Source organism: Prenolepis imparis, unplaced genomic scaffold (assembly GCF_030444845.1).
Source record: "Prenolepis imparis isolate NDT839.2.m4 unplaced genomic scaffold, iyPreImpa1.0 SCAF_10, whole genome shotgun sequence".
Lineage (NCBI taxonomy): Eukaryota > Metazoa > Arthropoda > Insecta > Hymenoptera > Formicidae > Prenolepis > Prenolepis imparis.
Window position 1 is genome coordinate 12,067,144 of NW_028141168.1, and position 18,400 is coordinate 12,085,543.

Genomic DNA, 18,400 nt, shown 5'->3' on the forward strand with positions numbered 1-18,400 from the left:
ATTATACAAGCGAAAATGAGACTTTTGCTATATCGATTTCAAGGAGGATGTCCTACTTACGTTCACGGCTCAAGCACTTATTCTTGAATTTTTCGAGTGTGTCCCAGATAGCATATTGTTTATTTATGTCCATCATTAATGAACGAGTATCAATGACTCTATCATCAATCGTTGAATTTAGATATATTGAACAAAATAAATTAAAATAGAAAAAATAGAAAAAATATTGCAATAATATATGCACATTTATTATTTTATTATATGAAAAAGATAATCAACTTTTTTAAAACGGATACATATAATTCAATAAAGTTAAATAATAATCTGAATAAAAATTTTTAAAATGCTGAGGAAAGTTATAAGACTATATTTTTGTCTTTCGTAAAAGAAACAAATTTTGAGCATTGTTACTTTCTTTTATATATTTGCATTAAAATCATTATTAGAACATAACAATAAATTCCATCAATAATAGATTCAATGAAAACATCCTTTCACTGTCACGATCTGACAATACGATTTAGCATATACAACATGTTACATATACCTATCCATCTGCTTACGATCTGCAAAAACGCCGTCTTCAGTAATCTCCAGTTGATCGAACTTGACTGTCGGACTTGACTGTCAATCTCCGGAAATCCGCCAAAGTGCTCACATCTCCGTATTTTCCTCGGCCTCCTCATCGACCTTGGGCAACATGTAAACGGCAGAAATTGGTGGAACATGATCCTCGAGTTTCAGGATCGGCTTGCAGTCTCTAGTAACGTCCACTTGATTGAAGGTGTCCTTTAGGATGTTAATCTCATTCTCGTGAGCGAATATATTGGTGGGTGGTTCCGTGCCACATATATTGTTCTCATCGGTGCCGTTCCTGTGGCACAGATTGCCCGATGGAAATTGTCACGAGGTCAGCGCAAACGGGTCCGTCGATAGCTCGTCCACGGATAGGCTTGGTTTCACTGGCTCCGGCTTATCCGACTGGTGACTCAGCCGATGGACGATCTCGTCGTGGAGGATGTTGAAGCACATCGCTGTCAGTGCCATTCCTGACATTATGTAGCAAGAGCAGAACCACACCGTCACGTTTCTCGAGTCGGCGAGAGTGTGACGAGGATAAGAACCGGGTACCATGTCGCCGAAACCGATGGTGCTCAGGCTCATGAAGCAGAAATAGCTCGCGTCTATAGATGTGAAAGAAGCGCGCTATTAACCCTTCCGCGACACGACACTACATACTTTGCGTATAACTTTATATTTATATATTTATGTATATATTTTATATATCGCGTTGTATATATGTCGCAGAATTTATGCCAACAGGAATACAGAGAAAATACGACCGCATTAATTTCTTTGAAAAACTGTACTTCAAGAAAAATGTTTATCATTTGAAAACTACTTTATGTATAAAGAACCGACGCAACACGGAGCATACGTTTGATGAATTTTTTTTCGATATGAGAAATTTTTTTATTCGTTTTTTTGTTTTCAAACTTACCTACAAATGACCAGCCGTCCAATTTGTGCAGAGTGAATGCTCCGGCAACGATGTAACATAGCATCGCTCCAAGGCAAATACTGATTGGCGCGAGTATAGTGACATTGGGTCTGTCGCCTGAACCGAGGCTGGATACTTCGTCCTTCGGGCTGGCCTTAATTTCCACGGTGCTTGTGAACGTCGATGCATTTGCGCGAACGTAAAAGGGCTCCTGCAATTGCAATTGCTGCTGCTGTTGCTGCGCCAGCTCCTCCTGCTGCCGCTTTTTTCTCATACGTCGCTCCTTCTCCTGTACGTAAAAAAAAAAAAAAAAATGTTCGAGAACATGCAAAAATTTATTTACTTTTTTTTTATATCTCATTTTTTTCATCTCCGACGCGATCTACATTCTATACGCGTGCCAATTTTATTCGTTGCAACGCGACGCTTTCGAATAAACTCCGACATCGTTTACACTCTTGTATCTCGAGTGTCGGGGGATTTTCGAAGCTGATCCAATTTTATTTGAATAGTACTCTAACAATAACCAATCAATATCTCGGTAACCACATTAATCCTTATCGATTGTGCAGGACATGCATAGGCAAAGCTATCGACCCGCTGCAACATATGCGTTTCCCATCACGTATCCGGTTTTTTTTTCAACGGGAAAAAGACCGGTAGTCTACGATTAAATTTTTTATCGAGTGACGACGCAAAATTCATAACGAGAAGCATGTCCCGTTGCCCGCTAACCTGCATCCGCCTTTCGTCGTAGCAACAGTAGCCGCAATTCGAACAAAGACAGCAGCAAAGAGCTCGCGTGAAGACACCTCTGGCGCATCTCGATAAAAGACCTCCTGCGCTAGACAGGTAGACCAAAGTCAGAGGTATCCCAAGGCTAGCGTAGCCCATGGTAGCGACTTTGCCCCAGGTGGACTTGGGCGCGATACTTCCGCATCCTGTATAAACAGAGCACAGAAAAAGTTTTATTTTATTCAAGACGATTGCAGAGATAAATAAGAAATAATCTATACACAATTATACAATGATATAATTTGCGATAATGCTCTCTTAATATTCTTTAATAATTTTTTTTTCTCGAAGAGATGCACTCCGTTATACAATATAATAGCGATATTATACAGCGAAGAAAAATGACAGCAGCGGTAATTAATTTGTCGCAATGTTAGCTTTCCGGATACTTAAAAGTTAATATGCACAGCAGTACGTTTATTCACGCTAATCAATCACTGCGATAATAAGAACTTTGTGACTTGCAAGCTCAAGTAAATTGATTTGTGTGAATATATGTACAATGCGTGTGTGAATAAGCATCTAAAATGAGTTTGTCCAGAGCACGGTTTGGAAGATAGTGTCTAGATTCAAAATCATTTCTGTTACATGATGGATAATTTTTAATCAAGGATCCGAATTATTACCAATTGTTTCAATGACTTTGCTCAAGATAATTTCGTCTCAGGTTTTCTTATTGCGATTCATATAACCGCAAAAGAGCGAGAGTAAAGTTGATTAAGCTTCAAAAAATTTATATCTAGGTCAACTGAAACTCGCACCGTGAGAAAAGTTAGGAACTAAAGCGTTCATAAAAATTCGCAGAGTTTTCGGTATCGTAAAAGCTTAGATTTCAGCAAACGTCGATCAATTGTAATCTCCAAAAACGGTTCTCGCAATCGAGCGGTGAAATTTATAGTGCGGCAGTGGCATTCAATCGGGTTGCTATCCGGGGATGGATAAAAATATCTACAAAAAAAAGCCTAGAGTTTTTCTTCAATTTCGCAAAACAATCAAAAGCGTTGTGTGTGTTTAATCAAGATTTAATAAATTTTGACCCGTACCGTTGTGATGCAGTGAGGCGAATTGTATTAAAAGACTGTATATAGTCTATATATCTCTGATTTATGAAAGAAGAATTGTTCAGTGACGGCTGATTGTTATCTCGACAAATTTAATAAAAATAAAAATAGCTGTATATATTTATAAGATATATTGTCAGAGAAGAAATATGCTGATATTGTTAACGTCGAGAGCAACTCAATTTGCCATAAAATTATTTTACGATACTGCACGATAATTAAAAGTTTCCCACAAAAGAATTATTAAAACGGATGATGCAATTTCTGTCACGGAAAATACTGATGCTTATGAAAGTACATGCCACGGATTGATGCATTCAATATACTGTATACAATATAAGCGATAATGAATATCCATTTTCATATTCCGTAATATTGCATCATACTGCAAGAGGCGAATCGGTTAAAATTCAAAGGGGTTTGCAAATAATGTATATTTTCTAAAATATATATTATTTTATACAGGAATAAAAAAAAATTATGTTCTCGCTAAAAATTTTTGATGAAACGTTCTCAGTCGCTTACGTCAATTAATTTCACTATCGCAAAAGTTTCGCGAAAGCGCAACGGCTGCAGCAACAGCAGCTTGCAGCTGCACTTTAAAGCTCCGTTATTTTACGTATACAACCCCGATTATATACACTGTTTTCCAAAACAGAATAACAACATTAAGTATTGCGGGGGGCTATTTTATCGCCGACAAACACAGCGTCATCAATTTCCGCGGATAAATAGAAGCTCATTCTTCCATGGAAAAATGCGAGAAAAACGATACCTTTCCAAAAACGCGCGTGCTTTTAACTCTCGTGTGCGCGCGGGGGCTACCGCTATATATTCGCGCATCGCTCAATCCCAATCTCGACAGGTCGACCTTACGGACGAAGCGATGGAGGTGAACACAGGAGCGCAATATGCAGTTGCACACGCTCGGATTTTACGAGTCGATCCAAAAATTCACGCGCGCGTAGAGATAAAAGAGTACGGCCGATGGAAAAAGAACGAGAAAAGGGAGAGAGAAAGAAAGAGAGAGGGAAAAGAGTTGCGAAAAGTTCTCCGGAACCTGAAAAAGCGCTCGGAGATGAGCGGCGCGAATCGATTGCTCGATGCCGTTTAAGATAATGGATCACCTATCGGAATTGCACCACCATCCCCCGGTACGCGTATGATAGTGGCCGGCTTAGCCGGCTGCATGGAATTGCAGTATCCGCGGAAGCTTCGCGAAGGCCTATTCGTCACTGTCCTGCCGCCTTATCGTTCACGACGGTGCGACCCTTTTGGTCGCACCGTTATCTGTTGTCATTTGTTAGGGAGAGCTACAGCGGATTGTCAGCTTCGGTTTTATTGGCCGACCGAATAAAAAATATACTGCGCTCAATCGTACAGCGTAGGTAGAGGAGAACGACGCTCAGCTCTGTCGCTTACGTGTGTTGAAAATACCGTGTATGCTTCAAGCTACGTATATATTAATAGAAAAGGCATATGAAAAAATGATTTGTAGCGTATAAATGTAAATAGCTATAAGCTCTTTAAATATTGCATGTATAAGCATGTGTTTTATGTGATTTATATGATATATGATAGCCATTTCTCTCTCTCTTATGACGATTATTAATTTGCATATACCAAATAATCAGCTACCACGATAATAAATTTTTTTTAACGTGCCAGAAATAAATTAATTTGCGTGAATATATCTTACGGGAAATAGTTCCTTCTAGTCACGAGATTTTTATTAAATGAGATAATTTTAATACGATCGTATATTCGATGCGAATTCATATACTACGGCAAGATGTATCGCTCTGCAAAAAGATATTTAAAACAATTGTCGCAAAATGGCAACGGAGAAACGAAAATTGCAACGCGATATTTTTTGATGAGAAAATTGTTCAAATAAATTGATTCAGCGCATTCTTGCATCCTTGCAATATTCATATTTATTGTATATATAATTTATCGCATGTGAAATATGCGCTGTCTATCGCGATTTCTTTTTAATCCATAACGAGTTGGACGGTATAACTTTTGTATGTATATACGCAACATCAAGGACGACGTGTGTTTCATTATTAACGTGCGGCTTTTAAATCTTACGTCATCTGATGATTAAAGGCCGCCTATATTATATATAATACAATCTTGGAAAAAGACACATTTCTTTCAAAGCTCACTGAAATCGACAAAGAGAATTAGAGATGATTTTGAGAATAAATCTGAGAATAAAATTCCCCGTAATAGAATTATATATGATTTCTGTAACATTAGCGTGATAAAAATAATATAATATTCGCGATCGTTTAAGATAATTAAAGATTAGAAGAAGAAGTTAGAGATAGCAAAAATGAACAAAAATAAAAATGATCGAATCGTATCTCATCTCGCTCGATGCAACAGCTCAAGCCGACAAGTTGAAAGAAACGTAGGAGAGGAGAGGAAATACCGGCGTGTGGAACAGTAAAATTTAATTATCAGTTAGCAATAACATGCGCTCGCGTCGAGTTACTCATTCTCGACCGGCGGTCGCGTACACGCACGAGCATAATTTTAACTATGGCAATTCGAGTGTTGTTCCTTATATAAAGGATGCCGCCCTCGTTAAAACCTACCTCAGTCTCTTGTGGACGCGTTGCGAGACGTAATAATCTTACAAGTTACGAAATACTGTGTAATGTGAAACGTTTTATACGTACAAACGATTATTAAATTTTTATATGGACTCTCCATTTGACCTGATTCGGTCATAACGTTCGACAAAATGATAGTGAGCAATATAATAGCCGTTACTTTCCTCGTCGTAATTGGAACAACGTTTGTGATAAGTGCAACTCGGCAAGTAAGTTTATTATATCATCATGAATTAACAAAAATAGAATCGGAAAAATTATAATGATAATATTGTATTAATTATTTATATATAAATAGAATAATTTCAATATCTAGGAGCAAATTAAAAAAAATGGCATACAACAGGTTTATTTTGTTGGATAAAATAATTTGATCTTTCTTTTGCTTTCAGGACAAACAACATGCGGAATTAAAACAGAAAGTGAGATTATATGAGAGTCTATTCTATAATAATATAATAATCTTAAAGTAGAGTAATAATATATTATTATTTGTTATAATATATATAATTACTTATTTTTCTATTACATTATATATAGTTGATGATAAAATGTATTTTTGATTAAAGGTAATTCAGCGTAAAACCCATGAAAAAAATTCTTCAGTTCTTGGTGCTCTTTCGGACTTCGGCGTTGTGCGAAGATCTTTAAGTCCAGTGCTGATCGAACGTTACAGTATTCATTTCGGGAAAGACAAACAACACGTTTCCAAACATGACAATAAATCGAGGAGCGTGATAGAAAAATTAAAAGCATCGGTGACATTCCGAGACAATATACTGTACATTTTTTCATACTTATTACACGGCCGCGAAACTAAATTCACGGAAGAGCAATATACATCCCTGCAGATTCTTTATGAGTTCCTCAAGAAGAAGACTGTTTATATGTACAATTTATTACCCATTTTGTCTAGATTAAATACTATGGACAAGAATCAACAGACGCGTACAATACTATTGTCGCTGGTAAAAAATCTACCGCCCTACCTTCAATGCACAGCTAGATTCTTGGCTAATGAGATAGAACAAGAGAAAATCGATTTAAATACATTACTCAGTCAGACAACATCTGAAACGTTTAATTACCTCGCCAACATCAATTTAGACCTCTTGAAAAAGAAGCTAAAAATTGTCGGCGAAGAAATGAAAGGATACGACAAACACTCGAATATTACTCAGAAAGCTCTTGGTCCAGTGTTCGTGAAGCTTCTCTACTATTTACACGAGCACAAGTTATCTTTGTCGCAACAAATATTCGGCCTGATATTGGTAAACTTGCCAAATTCTAACGACGATCCTGTATTAGAAGAAAACATCAGATATCTTTACGACTTAACCAAAAATAATGTCATTGATCATAGAAACTGGGATTTGATTGGAGAAAATCCCGTCAGCAGTGACGCTTATACACTTGTATTTTCCGTCCTATCGAAGATCCTCGTCTCGAACGTAGATATGGTCGTGAAGAACGCTGCAGTTTACGTGTATCATCACTTGAGACTCGTGATGACTCCGAGCTATGACAATCCAAACATGATATATCTGCATCGTCTGCTTAAACAAAATATAGATATCGGAATGCTATTATCAGCCATTGTTCCTCAAGAGTTCGGTCCGGATGCGATTCGCCTGAAAGACCGTCTGGTAACATATTTCATGCATAATTACAGGAATGAAGACATGAATAAAATTCTCAACGGATTCAACAAATTTGCCTACCGCGATCCTTTAGATCTTCTCATCGCATTCCTGACGAGACTTGTGAATCGTATCCCGAGCTTTCCAAATACCAATCTGCAAACGATACAACAATCAGCTACGGCTCTGCTATCAACCTTGATCGTGAAAAAGTCTACTAGAACTTTCACGCCTTTTGTATCACCCGAGATTGATGTACTGATACTCATAGAATCTCTGAAGATCCCTGACATAGATCCGGTTTTTCAATCGACAATAGATTCCATAAAGCTTGAATTAATCGCACAGCCACAAATATCTGTGCTTGTGAGTACCTTATTGCCGACAGAGAAATACAGCTGTCTTATACCTATACAATGTTTGATGTCTACGTTCCAGAAGATACAAAGATTACAAAATAATCTGCCTATGACACTAATAACAAATATTCAAACCATATCATATATTTTGATGACTAGATTAACTCAATTACAACATTATTTTATACCGCAATTTTCCATTACATCCATAGATACAGATATTGCTTATTTCAACGTGAGTGAACTTAAACAGACAGAACAAACACAAAAAGTACCAAATTTAAATGAAAGCTTGTATGGATGGAACTTGAACAATTATTATAATATGACACCTGTGCAAGTTGAATTAGAAATTACAAGAAGACAAACTACGGAAAAAAGTAAACCAACAACCAAAGAAATGAAAAGTAATATAAATAGTAATAAAAATAGTAATATAAATAGTAATATAAATATAAATAGTAATATAAATATAGCAAACACAAAAACGAAAGTTGAACCTTCAACCATTACGCCTAATCAAGTCACCGAAGTGTCAAGTCAGAATACGCAAACCACCGAAGTGTCAAGTCAGAATGCACAAGCCACCGAAGTGTCAAGTCAGAATACGCAAGTCACCGAACATGTGATATCAAATATACCTTCTCAAGGAAATTTACCAGATCATCCTATAACTTCTTCATTAGAGACAACATCGATATCTTACAGCTCTTCTGAGGTTACTAATAAACCGTCGGAGAAACCAGAAAAGAAGAAGTCTCTCCAAACGATATTTGGCATACCGACTGTTATTGAACAACAAGAGTTTAATGTTAGCTCTTTAACTACAAAAGAGAAAGAAAACTCACTCCAACCGGATACAAGCGAGGAGAGTGAAAGTCAAACATATTCATTCGAAGAAATAGATAAAGATACCACAACGAAGAAATCTGTACAATTAGAGAAGACAACACGTAAAAATATGAAAAATAAAAATGTTACACAAAAGAGTCTTCTACAAAAAACGACAAGTACCGAAAAATTAACTACTACTACTACGATATTACCATCAAGTACAGAACCCACTGATACTGAAAAAGTAGACTCTAAAGATGATTCTTCACATACAAAAGAGGAAGAAATTTCATCTCACCCGAATACAAGCGAAGAGATCGAAAGTCAAACGGACTCACTCGAAGAGGTGAATAAAGATGTTACGACGAAAAAGCCTACGCAATCAGTGAAGACAATACGTAAAAAGACGAAAGAAACAACGAGCTTTGCGCAGAAAACGACAAATGCTTCTGAAAAAATAAATACAATAATATTACCACCAAGTATAGAACCTAATGAACCTCTTAAAGTACAATTATCCAATAGTGGCGTTCTAATTGTAACGCCCGATGATCGTAACAAAACAACACCTGGACTTGTTTTACCGCAAATTACGGAACTTGTGAAACCCGCGAACATAAATGAATTCTTTTCAAAAGATAACACATCGATAGTGACACAAATATTACAACCCTTGTCTGCCATATTTGGCAAAAATTATATTAAGAAGATTTTACATGACGTGGATATAAATGTTTATTCCACAAACATTGCATTATTATTAGCATTACTAAAAAAAGCCACGACTTATGAGCAAGTAACAACAGATACAAATTTGATGAATTTAATTCAGAAGTTTATTACTACTATAGAATATGTCAGTCCAACAATACTGTTACCGATCGGAGTTTCAGCAAAGAAATTAGTATCGGAAGTCGTTTATTCCACGTTTAATCAACACGAATTAACTTACAGTGGACTCAGCGAAATTCCGCCCGTTGAAGCGTCACCGAATACTATTACCATACCTCTCGTCAATCCTAAAATATGGTTACAGTCTATAAATCCATCTAATCCTTACACCGATCTACTACCTACTTTGGAAAAGGAAAGTGAGTTCGCAATATTGATACAGCCTCTCAAAAATATTTTGACATCTAAAAAGATCGTGGAAATACTTGGACCGGATTTTCAGCCATTGGTGTATCCGAATAAAGGTGCACTTTTGATAACTCTTTTACAAAAACTGCGAAAAACTCAAACAATTCAATTGGATTCCGAGCTAAAATCCTTAATTGACGCGTATATCTATGCTATCGAAATACCATCGCTGAATATCCAAGTGTCGGAAGACAATTTCGTAAAAATGATGTCTGAAACTACAGGTCAGTGGCAGCCTGAATTAACGAGTTTAATCGTTGCTCTTCCATCGATCAAGAGTAGCGCTGAAGCTACTATGATACGGCAGATAGAGCACTTGCTCGCCGATCCAACCCTCCTGGAAAAATTGCATATAACTAAACCGCCATCAACTATAACTCGCGGAGAATTTCTGCATAAAATTATTCTGAGTGCATTGTCCAGTAAAACGCATCTGAACAAACAAGTCTTGAAAGCATTCAGATATTACAAAGATAAGGTGGAATTTACTGATATGGGTGCCTTGCCCATCATATGGATGTGGGTCGAAACGTATGTAGTTAAGGCCGAAGTGAATCTAGGCAGTATGATTCAGCAGACAGTGGAGTTCAATCAATTGACACATAAGGAGAAAATAGCGTACAACGATCTAATTACGTACCTGGCACAAAATCCGAATCTCCTCCAGAATAATGAAAACTTTGAGTTCCAGAAGTATAAGACGCAAGGACAATTTATCAGGGGTCTGTTCAAACATTTACTGACAAAGCCGCAGATTAACAATAAGATTAAAAAGAATATTCAGAAGTTAATTTCGCGCGTGATGTTAACTGGACCGGGAGCAGTCGCAATACCAAGTCTTTCTGAATTTTAAAACATCATTAAATAATATATTTTACTATCGTAAATTAAAGTGTTAATTAGGCAAACTTAATTTTAACTTTCAGAAGGAAACAAAAGTTTCATTCAAGTACATCCAAAGTTTTAAATGTATTATTTAATAAAAAATTAGCATAAAATATTCATTATTTGTAATGCTAATCAATTTACTACATCACTATTATCTTATGAGATTTTTAACAATTACAAATATAAGAACGCGATTGTATAATTTAAGACTGCGAGACACACATAAGCCTATTTAACACAATTTGTAAAACAAACAGAAAAATAGAAATAGATAAATGCATTGGGATATCCTTTATCCGTTAAGTTAAAAAAGTTCTTATAGTAGTTTCATAATAAATAGTTTCCTTCAGTTAAGTCCTTTCATTGGCGAAAACGGCAAGGAGTTCTTCGCAAAGTTCAAGACCGATAGTTTTCCAGTAAGTGACAATTATTCGTAACTTCTTGTTACATGGCAACCACAGTAGAACACTCGAAAGTTTATACACTTTGGGAAGACGTTCACAAAGTGTTCCAAATCGAACCTCTACTTCCCTTTCAATCCTTGAAGATATATAAGTGCAGATGATAATAAAATAGTTTCATAAAACTTTTTAACAATAATAGCTTTCTAATTTATGAATTTTAATTTATGAATGCAACAATTCATATTATGACTAAAATTATATATATTTTTGCTATTACAATTTTAATAATAATATACATATTCGGCTGTTTGTTACTTCTAAAGATACTAATAATAAGTTATAAACTTATTATACGCTGTTTGCGAAATATAGGTGAAGAATAGATAACTATATTTAATAGAATTCCGTCTATATCAAAATTGAAAGTTTCTGAATTATTCATGAGAAACCCTAATATGTCGCAAATACTTGCGATAAGTTTGTTATAACTGTGTGCGACATCGCTACGCTTCATAATGCACTCTAAGTATTAGCCATAATAATTTGGCAAGTAAAATTAATTGCGTAAGAGAAAGCGATGAGCGAAATTTCACGTTCATTCGCGTTTGTTCATTAATTGTGCCATTCAAGAACTTTGAACTACTGTCTTAAAACCTTACCGTAATGTAAAGCATTTTATTTCGGTAGTATGTTTAAAAAATTATACCATATTTTTTCGTTTATAAGTAATTATAAAAATAATAACTGACAGATATAACTGAATACATTATAGGTACAGGTTTAAAAGGTATCTCTCTGATTTGTTTCCATTCTTACTGTCTTTGAGTTTCGCTAATTTCATTATTATTATTGTATTCCAATGACTACGTACCGCACTATGCATTTCAATCAAAGATGGACAGAGTATAGAAGCGTAAGCAATTGCAAAGAAAAAAAAAATAAATAGACGTACGAGGCGTACGATGTAACGAGGTGGCTTCGCCGTAATAAAAATGGAACAGACACGTGACATGCGAAGCGGAACGAAACGAGAAACGGAAGTGACGGTAGGGATTATTTATTTTGCACGGGAACCGCAATCCGCGGGGATATTTTCCGCGAGACGCCCGGCCAAACTGTCTGGAAAACGAGGAAAAATTACATCGGCGAAAAATAATAGACCGCGACTTAGCTTCGGTCGTAAGGCTCTAAGCGGCTGTATGCATCTGTATCAACCTGTATCAAGATAAGAGCAACGATAAAAATTGGCGCAGAGAGAGAAAGAAAGATGTGATAAGAGGAGGATCAAACACATACACATTTATGACGTCGACTCATGAACGATGAATTATTTATACGATTGTATAAATCTTTTTTAATTTTTCCTTTTTACATTTTTTAACATATCGAAAATCATTACAAGAACACAAATATTTTGAATAATGTATGTCATTGTAATCTGGTACTTTAGTCAAAACTTAGAAGGATGATGATAAATCAAATTTTGAAACGAGGTCTCTCGGATATTACTATTCTTATTGCGCAAAAAGCATAGTAATTCCAGACTCGCGATTCTACCAGTTGACGTAATAAATGAGAATCCAGCCACACTCCAGCCGCCATCAACATCCTGGAAACAAGGATATTTCGAGGGGCATCCTGTAACTTATCGCGCAACACCATTTCACCTGTGTTTAATTTAGCGCCCGAAATAATTTACATATACGGCAGGACGATGAAGCTCGCTCGCGCAATAACATCTCGAAGATGAGCCGCGTGTTGGGTCTGGGCGGATGCATCGCACGTGCAGACATGTATCCTGGGAGAGGGAAGAAGGGGGTTGCATACACCTACCCACCCTCTCGACGATACATCTCCATGCCTGACGTCGTTCCTGCCGGAGGGTTCGCAGGATTCTACATAACCCCCCAAGGTCGTAACGGTAAGTCTCTCGGCGTGAGGACCCGAAATTAATAACGCGACCCGGCGCAAATACGGCGCACATAATTAAAGCGATATTACGATCTGGAGCAGCCGCAGTATCGTCTACCGGGCGTCGCCTACGTCGAAGATGTTATTTAGTCGCGCTCTCTGAATTTAGGTGCTGAAAGCAGGTATTACGTTCTAATTCGCAACTTGCCCACGGCTCATCAAGGATGTGATTAGACGGCGCGTACAAGACAACAGAGACAAGCACAGATAACAAACCAGTGAACGTTCTTGCACATGAAAATATTTAAATTAATGCCAAGACTGCGGACACAATGGGTATTCATATATAGTCGAAATAATATAATTTACTTTATAAATTGATATGCAATCGAAATTTTACGTGTATCGTGACAAAAAAATTAATATATAAAAAGGCAGCTCTAATAAACTTACATAATACAATAATTACGAAATACTAACGAAATAATCTAACTTGTTAAAAAAGAAATGAGACAACATAATCAACAAAGTTTAGTCAAACTTCCTTGGCGACAAAAAATGCAATCATCTTCATAAAGTAGAAGTGCGAGCAAAAAGTATTCTCAAGCACGTAGAACATGCGTGACAGTGATCTCAAATACGATAGACTTGATGAGAAGTCTGTTGGTAGACTAGGTCAGGATACTCGCGTTACATTTAAGATGAATGAAACAAGACAAGAAGCGCAAAAAAAAAACGAGTTGAGAGATGATACAGGAAAAAGTATAAGAGAATGAGAGAGGGAGAGAGAAATAACGATTCTCAAGTTTTATCTCTTTCGGGTTTTTTTTTACTACTAACGGGAAGACTTCAAAGTTTTACGCAACGTTAAACGTTTATGTATCTTTTTATGTTAAAGCTGAGTTAAATAGTCAATGACATACATATTTAAATTGAAATTACGGCAGCATTACGAGCATTATTTGATTAATAGAAGAAAACACGACGCGCGAGGGATATTTAAATAGCTTGAAGTGATTAATTCATGGATCCTGCTATCTCTTACACGTCACGGATTACATATAGTTCGTTCTTGCTTAAAGACGCTGTTACTCCCATTGAGAGTCCCTGCGCTAAGAGACAGGGTGCAACCCTGATGTATGGGATACTCCTCCGCGGATGTTTCTACACGGCAGCACCGTCAGGGAAATGTTACCCCATAAAATATATCTCGAGCGTCGGCTTATGCCGCGCGAAACCCAGCAAGATGTTTCTATTTCATAGAAACGCTCGTCTTCCGGTTTTGCGGGGCATGTAAAGGGTAGCGTGACGGAAGGCCGGAGCGTTGATAGGACTAGACTGTAAATCACATGGGAGCTATTCGATGTCTCGCTACGTCCCACAATTCCGTCCAACGAGTTTGCTAGCCTAGCACTACTCAACGTTATCGCACGGATTTTGAGGGCAGATGAAGGATTTAGAACGAGTAACCGTTCACTATATAATGTACTTTATCATTTTTTTTCTACATATTTTTTTAAGATAACATTCAATATTTAAGAAAAATGTCACAAGCAAATGTGCATTATGTTCATATAGAAGTTTTATTGTATTTTTGCAAACCTAGAATTATATCATTATAAGGCAAATAAATTAATTATAATATATAAAAACGTTAATATATAGATATTGACGAATATACCAGTAAAAATATTTTTAAATAGTTTTTATTCTATTTTTTTTTTTTTAGAGAGACAGAAAGAAAGATTTCACGATAATAATACTAAATACATATATTGCGTCCATAGTTTCGAAAAACTGCTCATGCTGTTTAAGAAACAAGTTATATTCATATCATAAAGGTACGAGCCGATTGGATGCGCAGGAACAACGAAGTAAGGGGATAAGGACACGATAGAGTCAGACCATAAATCACGCTCCGACCATTCGGCACGACGTGCCTATATATTGTATGCCACTATCGGGAGTTATCGTTATCGTAGTGATTCTCACAGCGATGGAGAGCAGTGTTTTACGAGTGAATGCAGATTGTCGACTTTTACAAAATATGTGCCGAATCATAAGAAACTAGCGGCTCGTATAATTTCGCTGATTTATTCTCAGTCACTTTCCTTCGTTTTTTTCTGCGCAAAAATATATATTATGTAATGGCTCAATAAAGTTGCGATCGAATGTGACGAGCATAATGAGAATATTGTTCGAAGACGAACACAATACTAAAATCGATACAAATCACATGTATCAGTAAAATCCTAACCATTATGCAGTTTGTCTTTCTCCCATCTTCATAAGGAGCTTATTTCCCCGCTAGTTCGTCATTCCCCTAGCGATAATGCCGTATCCTCAACGCCTCGCAATATGAAGCGACGTGGAACGTCAACAAGGATCCCGTAAAGTGAGAGAAAATTCCACGGAATTCTGGAAAAATTTATGGTCCGGATGTTTACCAACGTGGAATTCTCTCAGGAACCCTCGGACAGTATAAGATAGTATAGACCCCACCTCCTTCTCGCCCTCGCTACTCAGGGGGTAGCTATTAGTAGTAATTACTGGGGCAATAAGTCTCTGCCTAATACTTCTCTCCTCTAGCCTTTCGTCTTTCTACCTATGAGCAGCATTCTCCGCTTTTGTCGCTTTTCCAGAGTAAACTATCCCTTTTCATCTTCACGGGAACTTTCCCTTATCCTCATTTCAAGAATGAGCAAAGTGAAGATTTCTTATTATATATTTTATTAGATAATTCCTGGGGAAAGATTGCGCGAATCTCTAATATGAATCCTTAATTCAAGAAGCGCAACGCAGGCGAATGAGCAACTAGTGAAAGCTTCAGCGTGAAATATTTGAACTTTATTCAGGGAAATGCCATCTCATGTCAGTTATAAAGCAGCAATGTATCTTATGCAAAAATTTGTTAAATTTATTATGCATTAAATATATATGCAATATATATCTCTAAATATAAAATACACATTTATTTTAAGCAAATTAAAGTTGTCAAACGTAGATGTGAGAGTATATACATAAATATAATTTCGCAAACAAATGTTTATAAGTTAATAACTAAAATAAAAGACGGGAAAAAATCGCTTTTCGCGAGGAACATTAGGAGGACCAGGAGAGTTAACTGTTTTGCGGAGAAAAATCACCCTACGTGCTGCACAATGCGCTTCGTTAACGTTTATAACCGGTAAAGAACGTTGCACTCTCGCGCGTCGAGCGCATGTTACTCGCAAAACTGCTTAAAAAGGACGGCAGGAGAACTGGATGTTATGGGAGTTTTCGCGCAGAACTATAGTTTTTAATTACGCTCTCTTTTTACCGAGATTTTATTTTTCTTTCGCATTTTTTGTTTGTCTCATCGAATACACGGGCGAAGGCGTAACTTCAGCTTCATGCCGTAACTATGCTATTTCCCTGCAGCAGCAGTAATACGCAGTTCTCTAATTTTTGTTTCAACTATGTTCTATTTATTATCTTGAAAAACCGGCATGGATAAAGGATTTACATATTTGATCATTCAACGCGGTCTGTTTTATTAAAGTTTTACATTTTCATTTGTGGCCTCGTGAGTCAAATTTATGATGTTTGCGGTGTATGCGAGCAATGGATTGCTAATGTCACAATGCGTAACATTTTTTGTAGTTTCATAAATGACGGAATAGCAATTGGTTTCACGAAATCTATTTATCGATTCGAAAAAAATATACAGTACTGATGATTAATTGTGAATAATAGATGAATGAAGCAATTTTTCTATATCACGCGTATAAATACGATTCTTGTACAATCTTACTTTATCATGCGACGTAATGTATTCTTAATTATGTTTTTATCGTTATTATTAAAGCAAGAGCTTGACAGGAATTTAATAATATCATTATGAATAACAATTAAAATTATTATAAGATATTCCTCCCATCGAATCCCATTAACGGCTTCACCATTATCCCTTTTCGATATCTAAAGCCTACGTCAACCCTTTTCTTCTTTATCTTTTCTCGATGCGAACAGAATAACACCCTTCGCTCCGCACTTCCTTCCTGAAATTCATTAGTCTTCATCAAGAGTTATCCGCAGCTGTGCCTGGTGTCGATATTATTACATCCCTTTACACGCGGAAATTATTAGAATGAAATTTTTTTATAAAACAAGTGTTCAAAAAATTATATCAGGAAATCATAAAAATTAAACAATTTTTAAATTTAAAATTCTTTGAGAAATATTTCACAAATTTGAATTTTTAAAGCTCACTGTATTATTAAATTTTATTGTTATATGTATATATATAATACATATACATATTTAATATTATAAAAAATATTAAATTATGAATATACATTGCATATTAATTTTTTTTAATGACATAATTCTGTATAACGTATAATTGGCAATTACAGCTAATTGGCGATATTTGGAAATATTTTTTGGCACAATAAAGTATACTTTTGTTCTCTCTTCTGTGCATGATGAAATACATGAAAAAATCAATATCTGTTTGCACCTTTTGATATGTCAAATATGAGATGAGAATGTTGTTTCCACAAAATAAAAATATTATCTGAAAAAACTTTGTTCGACTCGAGTTAGAAATGTAGTATGAAATGTGGTATTACATCTTATTAATAATGACATATACAAACGTGCAAATGCACATATACGTATATATTTATATATATACATACACAAAGCTAGTATCTATTATATTAGTAATAGAACAATGTATACGATAAAAATTGTTTATAGTTTGCAATTTACGTACATCTCTCTCTCATTCTCTTTCCCTCTCAACGTTATCTTGGATAGCGATTTTCTTCAGCGAATCGCGTTAGGTCAGATCGATAAAGACTCAATATTTGCTTTGTGTTCAGCGCTGTATATGCGCGAGTTCCTCGTTATCGGGACTGTGTATACAATCGGTTAGAAACTCCTCGGACGTAGTAAGAGCCTGGCGAGACCGAAGAAGGGGTGAACGAGGGAGACGAGATGGTGGCGTGAGAAGGAGTCGATAGCATTACCGTACGCACACACGAGGAAAGTAACATTCTCGTTCGATTATCTTTCGGGAGAGCCGATGTCGGTCGACGACGGATCTAAAGATCAACGATCACTCGAGAGTCTGATGTTTCCAGAAGTAACGATCGAACACTGTTGGCGCTTCTTATCTTTTCCGCGCCGTTTTTCGCCAGTCCGTTTGTGTACGGAGAATACAAACATTTTTCATGAGCAAACACGGACTAAGAAAA

The 18,400-nt window shown here is 36.3% G+C and overlaps 3 protein-coding genes across 3 annotated transcripts in view; 1 reads left to right on the forward strand and 2 right to left on the reverse strand.

The window, feature by feature from the left end:
- Window positions 1-404: 404 nt before the first annotated feature.
- LOC145941510 (uncharacterized) lies at window positions 405-900 on the reverse strand (the record flags this gene model as incomplete). The annotated part of the gene is made up of 1 exon (XM_083047618.1): window positions 405-900. A coding segment is annotated over one exon (246 nt), but the record flags the coding sequence as incomplete, so codon positions are not given.
- LOC145942027 (TWiK family of potassium channels protein 7) overlaps window positions 897-18,400 on the reverse strand; it is a 50,251-nt gene continuing 32,747 nt past the window's right edge. The window contains exons 3-5 of the mRNA XM_083048495.1: window positions 2,237-2,442; window positions 1,502-1,790; window positions 897-1,184 (exon numbers count right to left, since the gene is read on the reverse strand). Of these exons, the coding sequence (XP_082904621.1) occupies window positions 904-1,184; window positions 1,502-1,790; window positions 2,237-2,442 (776 nt within the window). The 3' untranslated portion in view covers window positions 897-903. The remainder of the gene's footprint in view (window positions 1,185-1,501; window positions 1,791-2,236; window positions 2,443-18,400) is intronic.
- Window positions 5,898-11,471, forward strand: LOC145941942 (uncharacterized). The gene is made up of 3 exons (XM_083048372.1): window positions 5,898-6,190; window positions 6,374-6,403; window positions 6,551-11,471. The coding sequence occupies exons 1-3, from the start codon at window positions 6,113-6,115 to the stop codon at window positions 10,805-10,807; spliced, it is 4,365 nt and encodes a 1,454-aa protein (XP_082904498.1). The 5' UTR covers window positions 5,898-6,112; the 3' UTR covers window positions 10,808-11,471.

Bases quoted from the DNA above. Each gene is read 5' to 3' on its own strand.
- LOC145941942 (XM_083048372.1), top strand. From the start codon at position 6,113: ATGATAGTGAGCAATATAATAGCCGTTACTTTCCTCGTCGTAATTGGA. The intron at 6,191-6,373 runs GTAAGTTTATTA...TTTTGCTTTCAG, and splicing joins TGATAAGTGCAACTCGGCAA to GACAAACAACATGCGGAATT. The intron at 6,404-6,550 runs GTGAGATTATAT...TTTTGATTAAAG, and splicing joins ATGCGGAATTAAAACAGAAA to GTAATTCAGCGTAAAACCCA.